The sequence below is a fragment of the Herpailurus yagouaroundi genome, unplaced genomic scaffold (genome assembly GCF_014898765.1).
Source record: "Herpailurus yagouaroundi ecotype Mexico unplaced genomic scaffold, PumYag 186, whole genome shotgun sequence".
Classification (NCBI taxonomy): Eukaryota; Metazoa; Chordata; class Mammalia; order Carnivora; family Felidae; genus Herpailurus; species Herpailurus yagouaroundi.
In genome coordinates, this window is record NW_024412417.1 from 18,658,449 (window position 1) to 18,680,104 (window position 21,656).

General features: G+C 37.6%; 1 protein-coding gene across 2 annotated transcripts in view; it reads right to left on the bottom strand.

Annotated features, from left to right (window-relative positions):
* RSPO2 (R-spondin 2) overlaps nucleotides 1–21,656 on the bottom strand; it is a 155,826-nt gene that overhangs the window by 59,709 nt on the left and 74,461 nt on the right. For both annotated transcript variants that reach the window (XM_040494257.1, XM_040494256.1), the window contains exon 3: nucleotides 19,528–19,716. In XM_040494257.1, coding sequence (XP_040350191.1) covers nucleotides 19,528–19,716 — 189 coding nt within the window. The remainder of the gene's footprint in view (nucleotides 1–19,527; nucleotides 19,717–21,656) is intronic.

Consider the following 21,656-nt stretch of genomic DNA (forward strand, 5'->3'; position numbering starts at 1 on the left):
TTGTTCAGCTGCCCTTTATTGTCAAAGCACCAGCATCTCCATTCAGAATGTGGCAGATGCTGACACCCACTAGGGGTATTTATTCTTTGGATTGCAGCTGTATCAAAAAGCATCAAGCTGGCCCCTGGAAAACCCCAGCTCAGTATACGCTAACATTTTAACAGAAATTCAAGGGACAGGTTGTTCCAAAAGACATTCAGAATTAGAATTTTAGCAATTTTTCACATGGGAAGTACTAAACTGTGCAACTTAATATGAGGTTTTTTTTAAATTGTTTAAATATTTTTAGGCTTCTCTAACAACTTCAAATATTCTTGTTTAACATTCCTTCTCAAAACTTGCAATGGCTTAGGTATACTTAACTGAAGTTTTTAAGCTTTATGTTACCAAAGTCATGCATTTTCTAATATATACTATTGCAATAATCCCATTAGACTAAGGAATGATGAAAATTATGACCTAAAATTTTAAATTACATTTTTTGTAGTATGGCCTATACACAGCTCATGAGAAGCTTCATGATCTTTCAACCTAAAGAAATACATAAATAAAGGACAGACTCAGAGGTTTCAGGACTCAAGTTTTCATACTTACTATTTGAGTGATGACAGAGAAAACCAGTACTACTGAGTTAAAAGAAGATCCAGGGTGGAAGTCTGTGTAAAACCCATTGCAATGGGTTTACATTAAGATTGCCTTTATTAATTAGGAGAATTAGCACAGGATGAAATTCAACTATGTCAAGTGCAGAATAGGAGACTCAGAACAGGATCCAAAGGCAGGAAACAAGAACTATGTTGAGAATACCATGACCTTTCAAATAGTACAGTGGTTAGCAGATCTGAGGTTAGCATCTTGGCTCATTTACCATTATGTGACTGTGGGCAAGTTGGCAAAACCCTTTGCCTCAGTATCATCATCTATATAAAAAAAAAAAAAAAGGTTAACATCAGTCCTATCTTAGGGTTTTTGAGACATTTCAGAAGCTTGATAAAGGCAAAGATTTCAGCACAGTATCTACTGCGTAATTAGTGATCAAAGAATGTGAGCTATCATGAGAGTAAAACTTTACCAAACAGGACAGTCCAAGATGGCAGATGAAAGGAAGAACCAACAAAATACCAGGATACTCCATTTGTAGTAGATATACAGATGCGCATATATATGTAATCATTTTAATAAACATTTATATATTAGCACTACTCAAATGAAAGACATTATCCTGAGACTAATGCCTGTACTCAATATAATGGCTTTACCCTTCCTTTTTCATTTTTATTTTTGTAATGTGTATTTACTTTAGAGAGAGAGTGCGTAAGCAAGCAGTCAAGGGGCAGAGAGAGGGAGACACAGAATCTGAAGCAGACTTCAGGCTCTGAACTGTCAGCACAGAGCTCAATATGGGGCTTGAACTCATGAACCATGAGATCATGACCTGAGCTGAAAGTCGGACGCTTAACCAACTGAGCCACCCAGGCACCCCGTGTGGCTTTACACACTTCTTTAGGCCATGCAGCTAAAGAAACAGAACACAATCATTTGTTGGTTACCTACATGAGAAGTCATCTACTCAAATATTAGGAACCAGGATTTAGGAAAATGGATCTAAATGTAATTTTGACCTTAAAAGTAAGAGAAATTACATCCTCTCTGTGCTCTACTACTCCTTTCACTATCAGATGGGAGGGAAAATACCAGACCTAACCATATCATAGGATTGTTTGGAGCATCACATTTAAAATGAGAACAAAAAGAACAGGTGAAAGGTACCACGTAATTTTATCACTCCCTAGAGCTACATAAGCCTACCCAAAATATTGCTATCTTGTGTATCACAAAATATTAAATAGATATTACTAGAAAGGTGCAGGGCCCTTTACATAAAATGAAGATGTTCAATTTATGAAGGTCTTTCAATTTATGAAAGACCACAAGGGTTGCAAAATTCTGGCCTTGTTTTTAACTTTAGTCAAATTTTAATTAGATAGGATGAATGGAAATTCATATGTTGTTTTTCAGACATCTATAGAGTTTTACCTTGCATGCCAAAAGTGTCTTATTTCAACTTTAGAGGATACATATGCTATCAAAAGTATTTTGTTTTCCTGACTCATTTTAAAGTGTTAAAATAGTTCATTAAAAAAAAAAACACACACACACACACAAAACCTTGGGGCACCTGGGTGGCTCAGTCAGTTACGTATCAGACTCTTGATTTAGATTCAGGTTATCATCTCAGGGTTTCTGAGATCAAGCCCCACGTCAAGCTCTGTGCTGACAGCATGGGTCTGCTTGAGATATTCTCTCTCTCTCTCTCTCTCTCTCTCTCTCTCTGCACCCCCCCATTCACGCTAATATATAAATAAACTTAAAAAATAAATACCCAAAACTCAAATTGGGAAATATATGTTGGTAGATGCATTCTAATATTAGAATGTTTAAAAATTATGTCTGGCACACCCACACAAAAAAATCTGAAGAAACACTGATGTTTATGTAAAATCATGCAATCAAACAATGAGGAACTATAAAAACGTTGGCTTCACTTTCTGTATATTCAAGTGATGCATATTTGAAGTATTCTCAAAATAACTGAAATTAAAACTTAGACACATTTACTGAGAATACAAAGGCAGGTGTTTAAGGGACTTTTTTTTTTTCCTATTTAAAGCAAATGAGAGGGGAGGACAACTATCTCAAATGGAAGGAATATGGTAACAATGAAACAATTGTAAAAATCATAAAGCAAATTCATGTCTCTTATCAGATTTATTTTCCTACCAAGTAGCAGATCTCTCATCTTGGTTACACCTTGTGTGCTTTTCTCTTTTTAACTTGTCAATTTTTCATATTAAGGTGGAACCAGAGCAGTTTATTGTAAACTGCAGACCTGAGATTTAGTTGAACTTTTCCAAATGTTGGCAAATACACCTCTGTCCACCCAACTAAACAGCAAAGTATATGGAAGCTAACATGGGGTTGCTCTCCACTCAACCCTCATTCAAGGAAAACAAGAAGAATCTCTTAATCCCTTCACACTCTAAATAGGCTAGAGCAAGAAACATCAAACTTTTCCTCTAAAGGGCCAGATAAATATTTTAGGTTTTGTGGGCCATGCAGTCTCTGTCTAAACTACTCGACTCTGTTGTAGATCAAAAACAGCCATAGACAATATGTAGTGCATGGCTGTTTTCCAATAAAACTTTATTTATGAACACTGAAATTTGAAGTATCATTTTTGTGTACCACAAAATATTGTTCCTCCTTTGACATTTTTCTCAACCACTTAAAACTCTCAAAGCTATTTTTTACAAGGGCCCCCCAAAAAGCTGGCAAGCCAGATTTTGCCTATGGGTCATAGTTTGCTGAGTCCTAGGCTAGAAAATGATTGAAATCCATGGGCACATTGAAGGAAGAAAGAACCAGGCTTCGTGTTTAAAACACCAAATGGGGGGCGCCTGGGTGGCGCAGTCGGTTGAGCATCCGACTTCAGCCAGGTCACGATCTCGCGGTCCAGGAGTTCGAGCCCCGCGTCAGGCTCTGGGCTGATGGCTCAGAGCCTGGAGCCTGTTTCTGATTCTGTGTCTCCCTCTCTCTCTGCCCCTCCCCCGTTCATGCTCTGTCTCTCTCTGTCACAAAAATAAATAAACGTTGAAAAAAAAATTAAAAAAATAAATAAATAAATAAAACACCAAATGGTAGCATTTAAGCTTAGGGAGGCATAATGATGTCTTAAATACATCATCTGGTGTGTACATAATACAAATATCAAATGAACAAGACGCTGCTGGAATTGGATTATCTCAACATGGGAACATTTGTACTTCCCTGTTTTTCATACTATATTGATAAATCAAGAAATAGGACTCCTTAGGAGTTATCAATAGATCAAAATTCCATGCTGCCTTTTATAAGCCTGTGGTTTCTTGATTATATATGCATTGACTAGTCAGTGAAGTGTTGATTGGAGAGAAAGAAGGGAGAAAAATTTTACCAAACAATGCATTTTGGTTAAAACCTGCATTACAGTTATGCCTCCTGATATACAGGCTGATATATCTGCCCAACTCTGTGAAGGTAGCTTTGTTAGTTCTGCTTATCCAGTTTGATTACAATAGATAGTTTCAGCCATGCAATGCAGAGGCTGCAAACCCTCGGGCTTGCCAGTGGACTCCTCAGAACTGCTTACTTGCTCCATAAGTGGGGATAACACTGCTTCCGTCCTAGGATTTCCAGGAGCAAATGAAAGGATGGATGCAAACACACTTTAAAAGCTGAAGTGCTAAGTAGAAGCTTTATTTGCACAAAGGAAAACAGACCACAAGGTAGCACCTGCCTTTAAAGCAGAATGATTCTGTCAAACTTGGGTCTAAACTGAAATGAGAGGCTCATTCAAGAGAATACAAACTCCTAAGAAAATTAAATGTAAGTGTGAGAAAGAAGACTTCTGTTACATATCAGAGCAAGCGTTTTAGGACCCTAAATTAAAAATTTTTTAAATCTTCTGTTAAGAGTCCTGAAAATTACAAAGCCATGTTACAAACTACAAAGTGACAAAGAAGAAAATAAGTATTCTAGCTCTCAGGCTATTTGATATAATTTAGCTTCCAGAATAAATAGAACAAGTGCTCCATGATTTTTCTTTAGAGGGTTGTGTAATACGATTAAAGCAGGGTGTGCTCACAAGGTGCTAGAGCATCAGTGCTGTGGACCAGCATACGAAACATCCATAGTGTGAAGTGAAATCACCATTACTGTCGCTGTTGATGGCATGTCTGATGTGGTCTGCTTCTTCAAATCTTGATGGCTTAGCCACACCGGGGCTATAGGTCACAATGATCTAAACTAAGATGGCTCTGGGGTGCCTGGGTGGTTCAGTTGGTTGAACGTCCAACTTTGGCTCAGGTCACGATCTCATGGTTTGTGGGATGGAGCCCTGCGTCAGGCTCTGTGCTGACAGCTCAGAGCCTGGAGCTTGCTTTGAATTCTGTGTCCTTCTCTCTCTGCCCCTCCCCACATGTGCTCTGTTTCTCTCTCAAAAATAAGTAAATGTAAAAAAAAATAAAAAATAAACTAAACTAAGATGGCTCCGCCTTAGCCACAGAAAGACCACTGTGATCTTCCAAAGCTCAAGTTTAAAATCCTTCAGCAGCTTCCCTTTACTTCCAGGTTCAGTTCAAACCCTTGATTTTAAAGCCCAACATCCCTCTGTCTGGACATATCCTTCTACTTCCCTTGCCTCATTGCCATGGTACCTTTACCCTGGCAATGCTGAAGTTTCCTCTAAACTCCCCATGCCCTCCCAGCATCCAGGTACCTGAGACAACAATTCTACTCTCGTGGTTGTTCTTACATTCATCATAATCCTCCCATCAAAGGAAGATCTCATGAAGAAAACAGAACATGTCTTATTCTATTCTGCATCACAGGGCCTAGCATAGGTGCTTGACATAACATTGGATGACAGGTATAGCTGCCAAATGACTAACAAATCCATTACATTTCTATCAGCTTAAAATAAATACTAAAACGGAGTCTGCCTTGTACATTTTAATGCAATAGCATGATTTTGGTATCAAAATACTTTACATTATAAAGAGCTCCATTTCCGAATTAGGCACCAACTGATTATATATGGTGTTGAAGCTCTTAGATTTTTTTTTTATCTTTGTCTAAGAAACAAGAAGTATGCATATTCCTTAACTGTAAACCAAGTAGAAATGAGCATTGCAGAGAGATAGGATTTTGCAGAAACTAGACTTAAAATATATATAAAGTCACAAAGAGACCAATATGAAAATGGTGACTGCCAACAGTAAATATTACTCAGGTTTTTTTTCATAGACTTATGACAGTTATTGGAACTAGAAGACTATTGCCCTAGACCATACTATGTAACTTGTGTAAGCTTGCAAAGCTAGTTACTTTTAGAGCTCAAATCAGAGCTGAGTTCCTTCTAATCTAGTGCTCTTTTAAAGATGTGATTTAAGGGAAATATAAATCAAAACCACACTGAGATATCACCTCACGCCAGTCAGAGTCATTTGCTAAAATGAACAAATTGGGAGACTATAGATGCTGTAGAGGATGTGGAGGAACAGGAACTCTCTTGCACTGTTGGTGGGAATGCAAACTGGCGCAACTGCTCTGGAAAACAGTGTGGAGTTTCCTCAAAAAATTAAAAATAGACCTACCCTGTGACCCAGCAATAGCACTGCTAGGAATTTACCCAAGGGATACAGGAGTGCTGATGCATAGGGGCACTTGTACCCCAATGTTTATAGCAGCACTCTCAACAATAGCCAAATTATGGAAAGAGCCTAAATGTCCATCAACTGAGGAATGGATGAAGAAATTGTGGTTTATATATACAATGGAATACTACTTGGCAATGAGAAAGAATGAAATATGGCCTTTTGTAGCAACGTGGATGGAACTGGAGAGTGTTATGCTAAGGGAAATAAGTCATACAAAGACAGATACCATATGTTTTCGCTCATATGTGGATCCTGAGAAACTTAACAGAAGACCATGGGGGAGGGGAAGGGGAAAAAAAAGTTAGAGAGGGAGGGAGCCAAACCATAAGAGACTCTTAAAAACTGAGAATAAACTGAGGGTTCATGGGGGGGTGGGAGGGAGGGGAAAGTGGGTGATTGGCATTGAGGAGGGCATTTGTTGGGATGAGCACTTGTTGTATGAAAACCAATTTGACAATAAATTTCATATTTAAATAAATAAATCAATTCATATTAAAAAAATAAAGATGTGATTTAACCACAAATTGATTTCTCTCTTTAGAAGATAAAATCTAATGACTTTGATCCTTAGTGGGATTGAAAACACTTAAACTGACCATTTCAGAAAAAAAATTGTCAAAGAACCTGAGATTTTTCTATATGCAGGTTTGTAATTGTGCATAGTAGTTTCTTCTGTATTGCATGGTTTATTTTTTAAGGAACAATATGACAGTATCTCAGTCACTGGGGTCACACTGTTACTGGATAATTGTGCAACTCTGGGGAAGTTCTTATTTAGAAACCTCAATATGCATATTTTTGGTGAGGGTTGAGAGAGAGGAGGCAGAGAGAGTGAGAGAATTAACCAGGTCTCTTCCAAATCTATATAACAATTTTTTTTAATTAAGGGAATTTCTACATGCCTGACAGAAGCCTTGTAGGGCTGTGCGCACACACACACACACACACACACACACATTCATTCTGGATGATCAGTTTAAGTACTTATTAACTGAACAAAACATCCTTTTAAGCACTATTTGAAATGGCTGTTACTATTTGTTTTCTTTCGCACAACACATTAAAAGCTACTACTTTCTCTTTACTTGAACTCCACTTACAAAATGATGAGACAGGAGAGATTTCACAATACACCCAACTACATAGAAAAGTATCACCCAATTACATTCATCATCATCTATCCTCATCATCATACTAAAAGAATAATAAAGACAGTGAAAAGGGCTGTCACATGATGAATAGAAGCCTACCTGGTTGCTTCACTGTACCACCAGCTTCCTAATGATCATCAAGAAGTTAGTGTCTTTACCATTACGAGATTTTATTTTTTTAATATGAAATTTATTGTCAAATTGGTTTCCATACAACACCCAGTGCTCATCCCAACAGGTGCCCTCCTCAATGCCAACCACCCACTTTCCCCTCCCTCCCACCCCCCATCAACCCTCAGTTTATTCTCAGTATTTAAGAGTCTCTTATGGTTTGAGAACTTTTTTTTTTCTGTAACTTTTTTCCCCTTCCCCTCCCCCTTGTCTTCTGTTGAGTTTCTCAGGATCCACATACGAGTGACAACATATAGTATCTGTCTTTGTATGACTTATTTCCTTTAGCATAACACTCTCCAGTTCCATCCACGTTGCTACAAAAGGCCATATTTCATTCTTTCTCATTGCCAAGTAGTATTCCATTGTATATATAAACCACAATTTCTTCATCCATTCCTCAGTTGATGGACATTTAGGCTCTTTCCATAATTTGGCTATTGTTGAGAGTGCTGCTATGAACATTGGGGTACAAGTGCCCCTATGCATCAGCACTCCTGTATCCCTTGGGTAAATTCCTAGCAGTGCTACTAGGAATTTACCCTTATGAGATTTTAAATATTAAAGGTAGTTAATAGGAATGTCTTCATTAAATATATAAGTACTTTCAATTTTTAGCTTATATGTTCCATGAACTTATAAAGGAATGCCTCTTTAGAACAAACCAAAAAGCATTTCAAGAATGCTTGAACAAAGAACATGGGTTGTCACTAGTCAGACACACATTCCACTATCAACTCTGCTAAGCACCAGTCGATGACTTTGAATGAGCTGAGCTGCTTAACTTCTCTAGGCTTCCCCCACCCCTCCCCGTTTACTTGCCTCAAATAGTCAGGTATATGCATAAACTGTGGAGAAGATTTAGCCAAAAAGAAAGTACTAAATAAGTGTCTATTGTTAGTAATAAGTTCAAGGTGTTTTTTACAGAAGAGCAACTAATGTTACAGAAACTGCTCTCCTCTCAGAGACCCTGAGCCACCTAGGATTCATATCAATTATTCAGTTCATATGTAGCGAGCACCTTTTAGATGACAGGCTCTTGACTGGCTGGCCTCAGGCAATTAAACTGTGGCTCGGTGGAGACCAAGCTTGGATACAGTCCCCTGAAACTAGAGTCAATTAACAGATGTTTTGTTTTATACCAACCATAGGTGCATCAAAACCTAGCCAGCTCTCCTGCAGGGATGGAATTTCCTAAGAAAGCATAAGAATCAAGAGACCCAGCAGGTGACGACCTCTCAATTAGCTTCTGATAAGGGGGCAGCAGGGCCATCCTCACAGTCCCTCCCCTAAAGAACTATTCTTTAACTTTATCCAGTTATGGTCAGTTTATTAACTGGCTGGTAGCAGCTCTTATAAAGGTGTACAAGCCACTTCAGCTAATCAGACTTTCCCAGCTGGCAGTAACCTGTTAACCAAGAGAACATGTTTTCTGCAGAGCAGCCTGTAGGGCAAGGTCCTTTTTTGGGAAAGGAACCAGCTTAAGAGAATGGCTTTTCAAAGTGTGCCAATTAAAAGTGATGACCTACCCTCAACCCTGCTCAAAAAAGACAGATTCTAAAGCTTAACAAATAATGTGTTTTGTGATTTTATTTTCTCTAAGAGCAGCAGCATGGAGTAGTTAAAGAAACATGGCTAAATGAAATAAATCAGACAGGGAAAGGCAAATATCGCATGATCTCACTTATATGTGAAATCAAAAAGAAAAGAAAAAAAGAAAAAAGAAAAGAAAAAACAACTCATAGGAGAAAAACAAAAACAAAAAACATCAGATCTGTTGTTACCAGAGGTTGAAGGTAGGGTGAGGGGGAACTGAATGAAGGTGCTCAAAAGGTACAAACCTCCAGTTGTTAGATAAGTAGTAGGGGTGAAACATACAAGGTGATGGCTACAGTTAATACTGCTTTTTGGTATATGTGAAAGGTGTTAAGAGAGTAAATACCAAAGATCTAATTTCTTTATTTTTTGTATTTACATGAGATGATGGATGTTAACTTATTGTGGTAATCATTTCACAAGATACATAAGTAAAATTTTGCTGTACACCTTAAACATACACAGTGCTATATGTCAATTATATAGCTCAGTAAAACTGGCTTAAAAAGAAAAAGAAACAGGCATTAGAATCAGAGAGAATCCTTTGATATTTGTCTTTCTCTGACTAATTTCGCTTAGCATAATACCTTCTAGTTCCAACCAGTATATGATAACTTGGATGTAAAATTAAAAAATAAAATAAAAATAAATAAAAAATAAATAACACAATCAGAGAGAATCTTAGATCTCATTCTTAGCTCTGCTTCATAAGTGTGTCCTTGGGTAGGTTTCTGAACCTCTTTGAGCTTCAATGGTAAAATGTAAACACTTACCTACATCACAGGGTTGTTGAGGGGAGTGTTAGAATAGCCATTCCCACCAGAAATTTGAGGAGAGGGGCTGACTAGAATAGCAAAAAGCAGTAACTTCTGGAGGCAGTTATAGAATCACAGAATATTAGAGCAATGACCTCCTAACCTCCCCTAAGTTTTAAAGATGAAGATACTGGGACTCAATATGAACTTCACCTATCATCAAAGAGTAAGTTAGGACACTTGACTGACATGTAGCTCAGGAGCCAGCTGTGGACAGAGCGATCAGAAGGGTCCTCTCGGTCTAAATAGTCACCATGATCCCTCTTCTCCTGCCCATAAACCCTCCCCTGTTTCTTCCTTTCATAATATGGCCCAAACAACTATTTACAATTCTTCAATTCATGGAGTGCCAGGGTGGCTCAGTCAGTTATGTGACAGACTCTTGATTTTTGACTCAAGTCATGATCTCAGAATTCATGAGTTCGAGCCCCACATTGGGCTCCATGCTGATAGTGTGGATCCTGCTTGGGATTCTACTCCCTCTCTTTTACTCTCTCAAAAATAAACATTTTAAAAAAGCTTCAATTCATATGGAAGCTATATTTCAATCAGAATCTTTTGCAGTACCTGTATCAACAAAATCAAAAGAATAAATTAGACTCTAAGATACCAGACATAATTATTAATTAGAACACTAAACATGCCAGAATACATAAAGTAATGGAAATCTCAGAAGAAGGAATAGCAAGTCATGAGAAAGTGGGGAAGGCAAAGACAGGAGCCTGAGGAGGAAGGATTCAAGAGCATTAGAAGCCTGGCTGAAAGCCAGTGTATTCTATTTCATTGTGATCAGCTTAGTAGAGTCCACGAACAGATACATTATTACTGATTATGATATTGATGATTAATGATTGATGTGGAGAAGGACATACATTTCCTCAAAATATCCTCATTATGCTTAGGTGGTACTAAAACTGGTCTTTTACTAAATACAAAGTGGCCTGCCTATTCCATAATCAGTGATGGATGGAGACAACATAATTATTACATTGCAGCAATTTTCAAAGGCTAGTTTCTGACCCAGCCAAGTCAGCATCACCTGGGTATTTGTTGACAATATAAATTCTTAGGCACCATTTCAGATCTACCCAATAAGAAACTCGGGGCATGGAAGAAAGCAACCAGTGTTTTAACAGGTGTTAAACACAAAATGCCCCCTAGCTCTTCACTACCTTGCCACCCAGGCTAGATGGCGAAGGCAGAAGAAATTAAAGCTAAGTTCCACTGTTTCCACAGTCTTCCAATGACTATTCTCACCTTACTGCTAACATGTCCCTTCTCTGACCTCTTCCGATTCTGTGATACATCTACCCTATTTGTCTATTGTGATTTGCAGCACTTTGGGTAATAGTGATTACACAATACCACTGTCTAATTTGTATCAATTTCACAAGCAACCCAGTTGGGTCCTTAGTCCATCCATAGGCATCTTCTAAATAAAGACATTCTTAATTTTTAGTTTTATTTTACTTCTCATATAATCCCCCAGACACTGAGATCACAGTAACATATTTGTCAGACATCTGCTTCTTTACAGATATTTAAACACACATCATATGGACTTTATGGTTCTCAGAGTCAGTATATGCATCCTGCTCACTTATAGTTCATAGTTATTCAGATTTGATTAAAAACATTTTAAACACTTCTGTTCATTTTAAATACCTAGGCATTTTTCCTTTTAAAAAAATAATGTTTATTCATTTTTGAGAGACAGAGTGTAAGTGAGGGTGAGGCAGAGAGAGGGAGACACAGAATCAGAAGCAGGCTCCAGGCTCTGAGCTGTCAGCACAGAGCCTGACTCAGGGCTTGAACCCACAAACCAAGAGATCATGACCTGAATGAAGCCTGAGGCTTAATCGACTCAGCCACCCAGGTGCCCCACCCTTTTTCCAAATGCATCATTAAACTTCATGATTCAAGAATGGCAGGTATTTTTAAAAGTACTCAAATTTGACATGCACTAATTCTTTTTTTTTTTTTTTTTCCCCAACGTTTATTTATTTTTGGGACAGAGAGAGACAGAGCGTGAACGGGGGAGGGGCAGAGAGAGAGGGAGACACAGAATCGGAAACAGGCTCCAGGCTCTGAGCCATCAGCCCAGAGCCCGACGCGGGGCTCGAACTCACGGACCGCGAGATCGTGACCTGGCTGAAGTCGGATGCTTAACCGACTGCGCCACCCAGGCGCCCCTCAGTAATTCTTTAAAAACCCTTCAACACTGGTCTTGCAGTTCACAAATTAAGGGATGGTTCCATTTAACTGCGAATTTTCTTGTATGTTCTAAATTACTCATTTTTAAACCTATGTCATTTCAAAAACATAATGCTAACATTCTCTTAGCCTAAAACACATTTTTACAAAGTGCCAAAGAGAAGGGCAGAATCATCAAATACAGAAGAAGGAGCTAAAAACAAAAGTAGCAAATTCTCTGGATGCAGATCTCATTTCTGTAATTTTTTGTTTACAAATTATTTTTGAAAATACACTGCCTCTGGCAACAAATGTATATGTATTTTCTTATACATAAAAAGTTAATCCTTTTCCTGCCACTTCAGCATATTTCTGATCCCCTTACTGGTAAATGAATAAAACAAATGCTTGACTGATAGGATATAGATACTTTATAGATTTCTGATTAGACAAGCCTTTCATCTAAGGCTAGTTTTCCCACTTAAGTCTTGGATCCTATGTTCTTCTGTCTCCTCAGTGACCTTGTTTCTTCAAACATTCCCCTATTTCTCCACCTCATATGGCTCTTTCCCATTCAAGTCTCCTTCCACCACACACACACACACAATCTCCTAATTCAAGAGCCGTCTTGCTATCAATAGATACTTTTCAACCAACAATCACCATGTCTGCTTGCCTAAGATTCCATGTGCTCCCTCAAACCAGAGCAATGAGGACAGTGCCCCAATAGTAACAATGAAACTCCTCCCATAAAGGTCAACAGTTCTATTGCTTAAACAATATCTCCCCCATTGCTGAAATCCATCCAACCTTTAGAAAGTGTATTTCACTCAGTTTAGGAAATTTCATCCATAAAATAAAAATACCACAATTTTGTGTTCAAGATTATAAATGGAGAGTTCAATGGATTATCACAAAATGGGCAACATATGCAACCATAATACAAGTCAAGAGGAATGTTAGTGCCTCAAGAACTTTTGTGAGGTCTTTGAACAATCACTCCCCTCTCTTCTCCCTCAACTACCATCTTGACTTGAAACCAAAACACATATAAAAGATTACTCATGATCTGTTAGATCTATATTTTCTCATTTTATTTTTCAAGGAAGCATGCAGAGTAGGTCATGGTATTTTCTGCCAAAGACTAAGTTTAGAGTTCCCTTGAGAGCTCTGAATGCTTACATCTAACTGCCCTTTGGGTACCTTCCCCAGGATATCTCATACCACTTTGAACTCAACATGTCCCAAAACACCCATTCTCCACCATAATGGCCTTTCTTGCCAGCACATATGCACCTTCTCTTATTCCGTACCTTCATAAATTCACTACCCAACTTCCAAGCCAAAATCATAAGAGTAATCTCAGTCTCCCTTCACCTTTAGTCAACATCCCATTCATTATCAAGTCCTGTTGATTATCCCTCAATATCTCTCTCATTCCCGTTTCCACTATGATTACCTTCATTTATTCATTGAATAAATGTGTTGAGCCCCACTATGTGTCAACACTGTTCTGCAGATCGTAAGCCTGTATTCAAGCCAAACAGTCTTAAATCCCTTCCCCTCTTGGAGCTTACATTCTATTGGGAGAAGTGAATAAAACAGGCAAAACCTGAGTATGTTAGCTACCCATAGTGCTGAGGAAAAAAGGGAGGAAAGGAGGGAGTGAAAGAATGAGGAAAGAGGGGAGAGATAAAAAATGAAGAAAGGAAACATTGGGAAGGAAAGTTAACATTTTAGACAGATTAGTCAGGGAAGGTCTGAAGAGGAAATATCTATTCTCATTTCATTTTTTTTAACCTAGATTATTGCCCTTGCCACCTTCATTGCTGACTTCCCTTTAACTCACATTTCATTCTGCCAAAAGAAAAATATTTCCTCTTCTTATTCCCCTACTTAAAATCCTTCACTGACTACTTGTGGCTTCAGGAAGGTGCTTAAACCGACTAACTTTAGCACAAAAGGTCTGTCAAACTCAGTCCCCGCCACCTTGACTATCATTTCTGGTTATGCAGTGGAACTGGACTCAATCACCTACATTTTACTTAACAGTGGATGATTTTCTGTGTGTCTCCACACCTTCAAGTGTGCTTTTCCTTTCTTTTTTTCTTACCTAGAACGCTTAATCCTGACAATTCTGAAAATGCCTAGAGTCTTTATAAGGGTCATCTCCCCCATTGATGAAATCCACCCAACCTTTGGAAAGTGCGTTTCACTCAGTTTAGGAAACTTCATACAGAAAATAAAAATAGTATGACATCCTCTGCACACTTCTTTGAAAAATGAGAAAATATGTATCTAACAGAGTAATTGGTAGCAAACAGAAGCAAATTAGCACCCTTTATCACACCCCTACCCTGAACTAATTGATTACTTGTCTGCCTGCTCTACTGGAACAGGGTTTCTCAGCCTCAATGCTACTGATGTTTTGGGCCGCACGGTTCTTTGTGGCAGGGGGCTGTCCTATGCCTTTGTCTAATGTTTGCAGTATCTACTGTCTATCCACCAGCATCCCTTCAACTGTAAATAACCAAAAATATCTGCAAACATTACCACATGTCCCCTAAGGGGAGAAATTACCCATGGTAGAGAACCACTACACTATACCATAAGCAACTTAAGGGCACCAACTAATTATGACTCATTACCGTATCGATAGGTAACCCGTACAAAATCCAGCACAAAGGAAGTGTTCAATAAACACATAGAAGAACCACAATCCTGACTTCTAGTACCACAGATTAGTTTTAACTATTTTCACAATGTATGTCAATGTATCATTTTATGACTTCCTTCATTCAACATTACATTGTGAGATTTATCTATGTTGCTGCATGTTGAGGTAGTTCATTCATTTCTATTTTTATATATTTTCTTTTTTAATATGTTATGCATTTTTTCAATGTTGTGTTGCTTGGACATTTGGGTTGTTTCCAATTTATAGATCTTTATAAAGTATCATGAGTAATCTTTTATATGTGTTTTGGTTACAAGTCAGGATGGTAGTTTTGTGGAGGCAGAAGAGATAGGAGTGATTGTTAAAAGACCTCATAAGCATTCTTGGGGCGCTAACATTCCTCTTGACCTGTATTGCAGTTGCACAAGTTGCCCTTTTTGTGATAATCCGTGGAACTCTCCATTCATAATCTTGAACATAAATTTCTTGTGATATTTCATTTAAAGTTTTTTAATCACTAAGAACAAGACAGTTTTGCAAACAGAAGAAAAAAAGCCAGAGATTCTGGTAAATGTCACAATGCCAATATTCAGGTAAAAAACAAATGAACTTCACCTTACCAAAGAAAATATTAAACCAAAAAATGCATTTTTTTGTACTTTTTGTAAATAGCACTTATTGTTAGACGCAAGGGCAAATGTCTGCTATTAGTTAAGATGTGGACTGGTGCAACTTTTCTAGAAGGCCATTTGGCAATATATATATCAAAAGTCTTTAAATATGTGATATTGTTACATGTTAATCTTAATAAAGCTGAAAACATGTTTTTATGTTTAAAAGTTTATCTCATGCAAATCAGATAGATGTATAAAACTAAAGTGTGTATATGAGAGACTATATAAGAATATTCTTCATATTATTGAAAAACTAAAATCAAATTCTTAATAGGTGATTAAATATATTAGGATATATACACTCAGTAGGATATATGCAGCCATATTTAATGACATTAACATAATGTTCAAAATCCAATAAGTTGAAACAAGTTACAAAATAGAACAGGGGTACACTTGTAAAGGGAGAAAGACATAAATATACATAGAAACAAAAGTTGAGGGTAGAAGCCAAATGTTAACTTTTGTTATCTTTGACTGTTTTTTTTTTTTTTTTTGCTTTTGCTGTTTTTTTTTTTAAGGCCTATGTGCTTTCTAAGCTTTCTACAAAGAATATTTGTAACTATCTAAGGAATAAAGTTTTTTCATGTAAATGAGTTTTTCAATAAATGAGAAAAAAGTAACGAGAGAAATATCACCTAACACCATCAGAGACAATGGCAGCTCTTAGTGTCCTTGAGTGTATATATTTTTCATAATATGCTTCAAATGGATACTGAATTGGTTTTTAAAAGCATGTCTGGCTTTATAAGCTCCATACTGTATGTACCAAGAGGCCAAACCTAGCCCACATTTCATAAAGCAAGTCTTCCTTCTGAAAATACTGCTTTGCAATTAAAATCTTAAAACAGATGTGCTAGGAAGTTTTATAAAGCTACTGTGCTTGGGGCACCTGGGTGGCTCACTCAGTTGAGTGTCCAACTCTTGATTTTGGCTCAGGTCATTATCCTGGCAGGGTCATGAAATTGAGCCCAACATCCAGCTGCATACTAAGCATGGAGCCTGCTTGGGATTCTCTCTTCTCTCTTCCCCTCTGCCCCTTTCCCTTGCTTGTTCTCTCACTCTCTGAAAAAGAATGTTTCTAAAAAGCTACTGTTGGGGTGCCTGGGTGGCTCATTCTGTTAAGTGTCTGACTTTAGCTCAGGTCATGATCTTGTGGTTCGTGGGTTTGAGCCCCTCGTCGGGCTCTGTGCTGACAGCTCAGAGCCTGGAGCCTGCTTGAGATCCTGTGTCTTCCTCTCTCTCTGCCCCTCCCTTGCTCACTCATGCATGCATTCTTGCTCGCTCGCTCTTTCTCAAAAATAAACATTAAAAAAATTTAAAGCTACTGTTGCTTGAAGTATAATTTTCTTCTCTACTGTAGAGCAATAATTGCTTAACAAAAAGTGGGTATGATTTCAAATTCTAAGTCTGTAACAGCTTTTCCAATTTAACTCTGTCTCATCCTCTGAATACAATACAAACAACAATGGAATATATGCAAAGTATGGGGGAAAAATCAATTGGTATGAAATAATTGGTATGAAAGAATCATGGCCATCCAAAGTCACATAGTGAGAATTAAGAAATAATTTTCCACTTTCACTTTGATTCACAGGAATCTTACTCATAAGCCCTTCCAGCTTATACCAGATAAGTAATGATTTCCTCTAAGTCAGTAAACTGCAACATCGATTACATTCAGTTACAATAAGTATAACCACAGCAAACCCATTCTCACATAGAAATTCTCTTTCCAAGGCTGATTTACAGTCACTGCTCTCCTTTCTGAGAAAAGGGATAAACTTAGCCAAAATGTGTTTGAAGATATATCTGTTGATACACTATAAAGTATTGCTGAGGGCTATCCGTACAGGTTTGCCTGGGACAGTCCTGGTTTACAACTGTGTCCCTGCATAGTTATTATTAGCAGCCCCTTGGACTCGCCAATGTCCTAGGGTTGAGTAACACATTACATTGTCAGGGTACTGTCCATACACAGACTGCATAAGTGCTAGGCCTAGAACTTGGAATAACTGCCTGGAGCCATCTACACTCTTACCTCATCTTACTTGTGCACTGATGGTATGGAATGAAAAATGCACCAAATATTCAGGAACGCAAATCCTGCCCCCTCCCACCAGGTGGTCTAACGCAATCTGACTAGGACTCCCTTTTAAGGTAAACCTATCATTCCATGGAAGTTAAAAAAACTATGGCAGACAAATTACTAGATAGCCCCCAAATCAAAAAATTAAGGACAAGGTACATACTTGAAAAATTAGACAGTCTGTTGTCAGAGGTTGGGAGTTCTGTCTCTGTAATTGTTAATCCAAACAATTCCATGAAATAGAAGCAGATACGAATTTTCACTGAGCCTATGTATTTCTATCTCTGCTAATGGAAAATTATTCACCTAGAAAACTTAGGACCAAATTTGATTCTCTTTGCACTCTCTGAAATTAGTTTCTAGGTCTCCTTGATTCTATTTTTTAAAATCTCTGGAATTCATTACCCACAGACCTTTCATCAGAATGTGATTTCTCATCTGTAACTGTTACAGTAGCCTTCCTCTACTTTCTCTCCTTCTCCAATTCATTGCCCGCACTGCCACTAAAACTATCCTGAACAAAGCAACCTCTTCAGTCCTCTCCTGCTTGAAGCCTGTAGGTAATATCCAGACTCCTTGGCACAGCATTCAAGTCCTTTATCCTTGCACTCCAACCTCTGTCCCTTTCCATTCTCAGTTCCAACCACACCTTCTACTAAGCCCATCCGACTCAATGGTTCTTATCCAGAGATAATGTATTATAGATTGGACTAATCATCTAGGAGGTGTTCAAAAATGTCTGGGTACATTTTTACTTGTCACAGTGACTTGAGGGCACAAAGAACATTTCATGGGCAAGGACTGAGGATACTGAATGTTCAGCAATGTAGATTAAATGGCCTTGCCAAAATACCAACTACATCCCAGATGGGACTTATTGTTCTCCAAGCACATTATTTTTACACATGTGTGTCTCCTTCTTTCTAAAATCTATTTAGCCTCCCACCATTAGTTCTGCCTTCTTCCAAAATAATATTGTCCTTGGATGATTCAATTCAAACTCTCCTCTAATCTAAAGGCCTTGGCTGATTTAATAGCCATGTATACAGTATTAATGGGAGGTAATTAAATTACTCCCCTAACATACTGCTTGCCTGATATAGCTTAGTGTACTGAATTAAAATTAAACTTTTACCCTTTTGTCATTTTGTCATTTCGCTCCATGTTTTGTTTTGTTTTTTTCCTTAGCCTCTCTATGCCCTAACATTTAAGCTCCTTAAAGAAAGGGATGTTCTTTTGGTATGTCATTCATTTTTTTTTTTTAATTCCAATTACTACTATTCACTTAGAAGTTGAGAATCATTTTATAAGTGATTTTTGGATTAAAAGATAAAAATCATTCCTGTATGACTATGTATAGAATGCCATTCCTTAATACTTTTTCTAATTGTTAAACTTAGAACTCAAAATATTCTAAAATGAACTAAATATTTTAGTTAAATCTTTTATTAGTAATGGTGCTTTACAGAACTATTTAATATAATGTATTATAGATTAGACTAAACTATGGATTACAAACTCAGATAAAAAAAAAAGAGGCAAAAGAAGCCATAGACACTGTAGTAAAGTGGAGACAATGTTCCCAGTATAAAGACATTTAAATTCCTTGGGGATTTTGTTGTTGTTGCGCTAAGTATGCCTTGTACAGATCTTAACAAGCTTGTATTGGAGATGCTTGTTATACAAAAAATACTTAAATAACCTAAAAATAAAAAGTGTGTATGCAATGTACTTCTAGACAAAAGATAAAAATATTCTTATCCTACCCCCACTGAATTTTAAGTTTAAGATTGCACTATTTCTGTAGCATATTAAAATTACATTTGTTTTTAGCCAAAATTTTCAATTTAGCTCCCCCCCAAGTTTCATCAACAGTAAATAGTAGACAAAAATCAACTGCTCACTTGCACATCTGTTCATATCTGGGGCTCGGTGTCCATAGTAGCCAGATGGACAGGAATGCAGGCATTCTCCATACTGGCGCATGCCTTCTCTTCGAAGAAAGAAGAACAACTTCTGTTGACATCGGCTGCACCCGTTGTCCTTTGAACAAGACAAACAACCCTTGCAAATGGGATTTGATACATAACTAGCTGTAAGAGAAAACACAAAACACACATTCAATTGAAGTATGATCAGACCTCCGGTCAATACAACATGCTGAAGAGACAAGGGTCTCTGGTCCTACTCTAATCACAAAGAAATGTGGAACAAAATATCCACTCCCAACCTGAAAAAAAAAAAAAAGGTTAATACACAACCAAACTTAGAAACAAAGAGGAAACTCAGAGGTAGGGCTGAAGGTCTACCATGGCCTGTGGAGATGTTAGACCAGACAGAAGCAGACCTTATGTCAGGGTCTTGAATCAAGGCCAAGAAATATGCACATGAAGACCAGACACTTGGGTCTCCTTATGTAGACTGGAGTTGTGAGGGCTGTTTGCACATGAAACCAGTACTAGAAGCCCCTGCCCTAATTTTCCAGAGAAGATTTCAACCCCAGATTAGGGGGATAGAGTGGGTGAGCACAGTAGAGAGAAAACATAGCCCATGAGGCACAAGAACCCCCAAATCCACAATATATCCAAGTATGGGATACAAGTTAAAACTATCAATCTGGTGTCAAATAACTAAATCAAGAGGCTAACATAAAAACGTCAATCCAGGAAAACCCACAAAGTAACAAATATCAAACTATCTTGTAAAGTTTTCTACAATCCTGAGGCCTGGAACTTGCATGGAAAACAAACTTCACATCAAAATGAACCAATCACTGGGCGCCTGGGTGGCTCAGTTGGTTAAGTGGCCGACCACCTCAGGTCATGATTTCGTGGTCCGTGAGTTCCGGCCCCGCATCGGGCTCTGTGCTGATAGCTCGGAGCCTGGAGCCTGCTTCTGTTTCTGTGTCTCCCTCCCCCTCTGCCCTTCTCCCATTTGCACTCTGTCTCTGCCTTTCAAAACTGAATAAATGTTAAACAAACAAACAAAATGAACCAATCACACGTACAAGCAAACCTCCATGGGGAAGAGTCATCAATCTCAGAAAGACAGACTTCACACCTAACCAGTCATATATAATAGAACCATCTGAAAGTCTCAAATGATTATCTTCAGAATATTTGAAGAGATAAAACAAGAACTAGAAATCACATGGGAAGAAACAATATCATATAGTGACTGTGCAAGTTAGAAAGAAATGAAAATTTTAAAACTGAAAAAAGTTCTATAGACAACTTTAATGGTACATTAGAAAAAAAAAGGTATTTAACTAGAAAACATGTTTAAATAACTGTAGCACCAAAAAAGATAAAAATGTGGAAAAGGTAAGAAGCATGTAAAAAGAAAAAGTTTTAATACATGATTATTAGGTGTTGTAGTATCAAAAAATAGAGAATATGAGTAAGATGTAATATCCAAAGAGATCATGGCTGATCAGTTTCCAGATTTAAAGAAAGAGATGGATTCTTAGATGAAAGCTTCGTAGAACTGAGGGGATCAGTAAAAATAAGTCTGCATCTGAACACAGCATATTTATACTAAAGAATGAAGTCAAACCAGAGAGAAACGGTAAAACCTTGGTTTGCGAGCATAACTCATTCTGGAACATGCTTGTAATCCAAAGCACTTGTATATCAAAGCAAATTGCAAGAACCATTGGCTCAGTTGTGCTCATGTGACGTTCGGCATCATATACTACTTGTATTGCAAGACATCGCTCATTTATTTATCAAGTTAAAATTTGTTAGAAATGTTTGCTTGTCTTGCTGAACACTTGCAGAGTAAGTTACTTGCAATCCAAGGTTTTATTGTACATACAAAGGAATACAATTTTGGCCCCTAGCAGAAATCTCATCAGAAATAATAAGTGTTAGATAGTGAAATATTTTCTTCAGCATGCTAAGAGAAAATTATCAAACTATAATTCTACAAGCAATTAAATGATAGTTTAAGAATGAGGCCAAAATAAAGATCCATTCAGCCAAATTAAAGGCAAGAAACTTATTAACCACTCACCAAAAGAATAAACTGTATG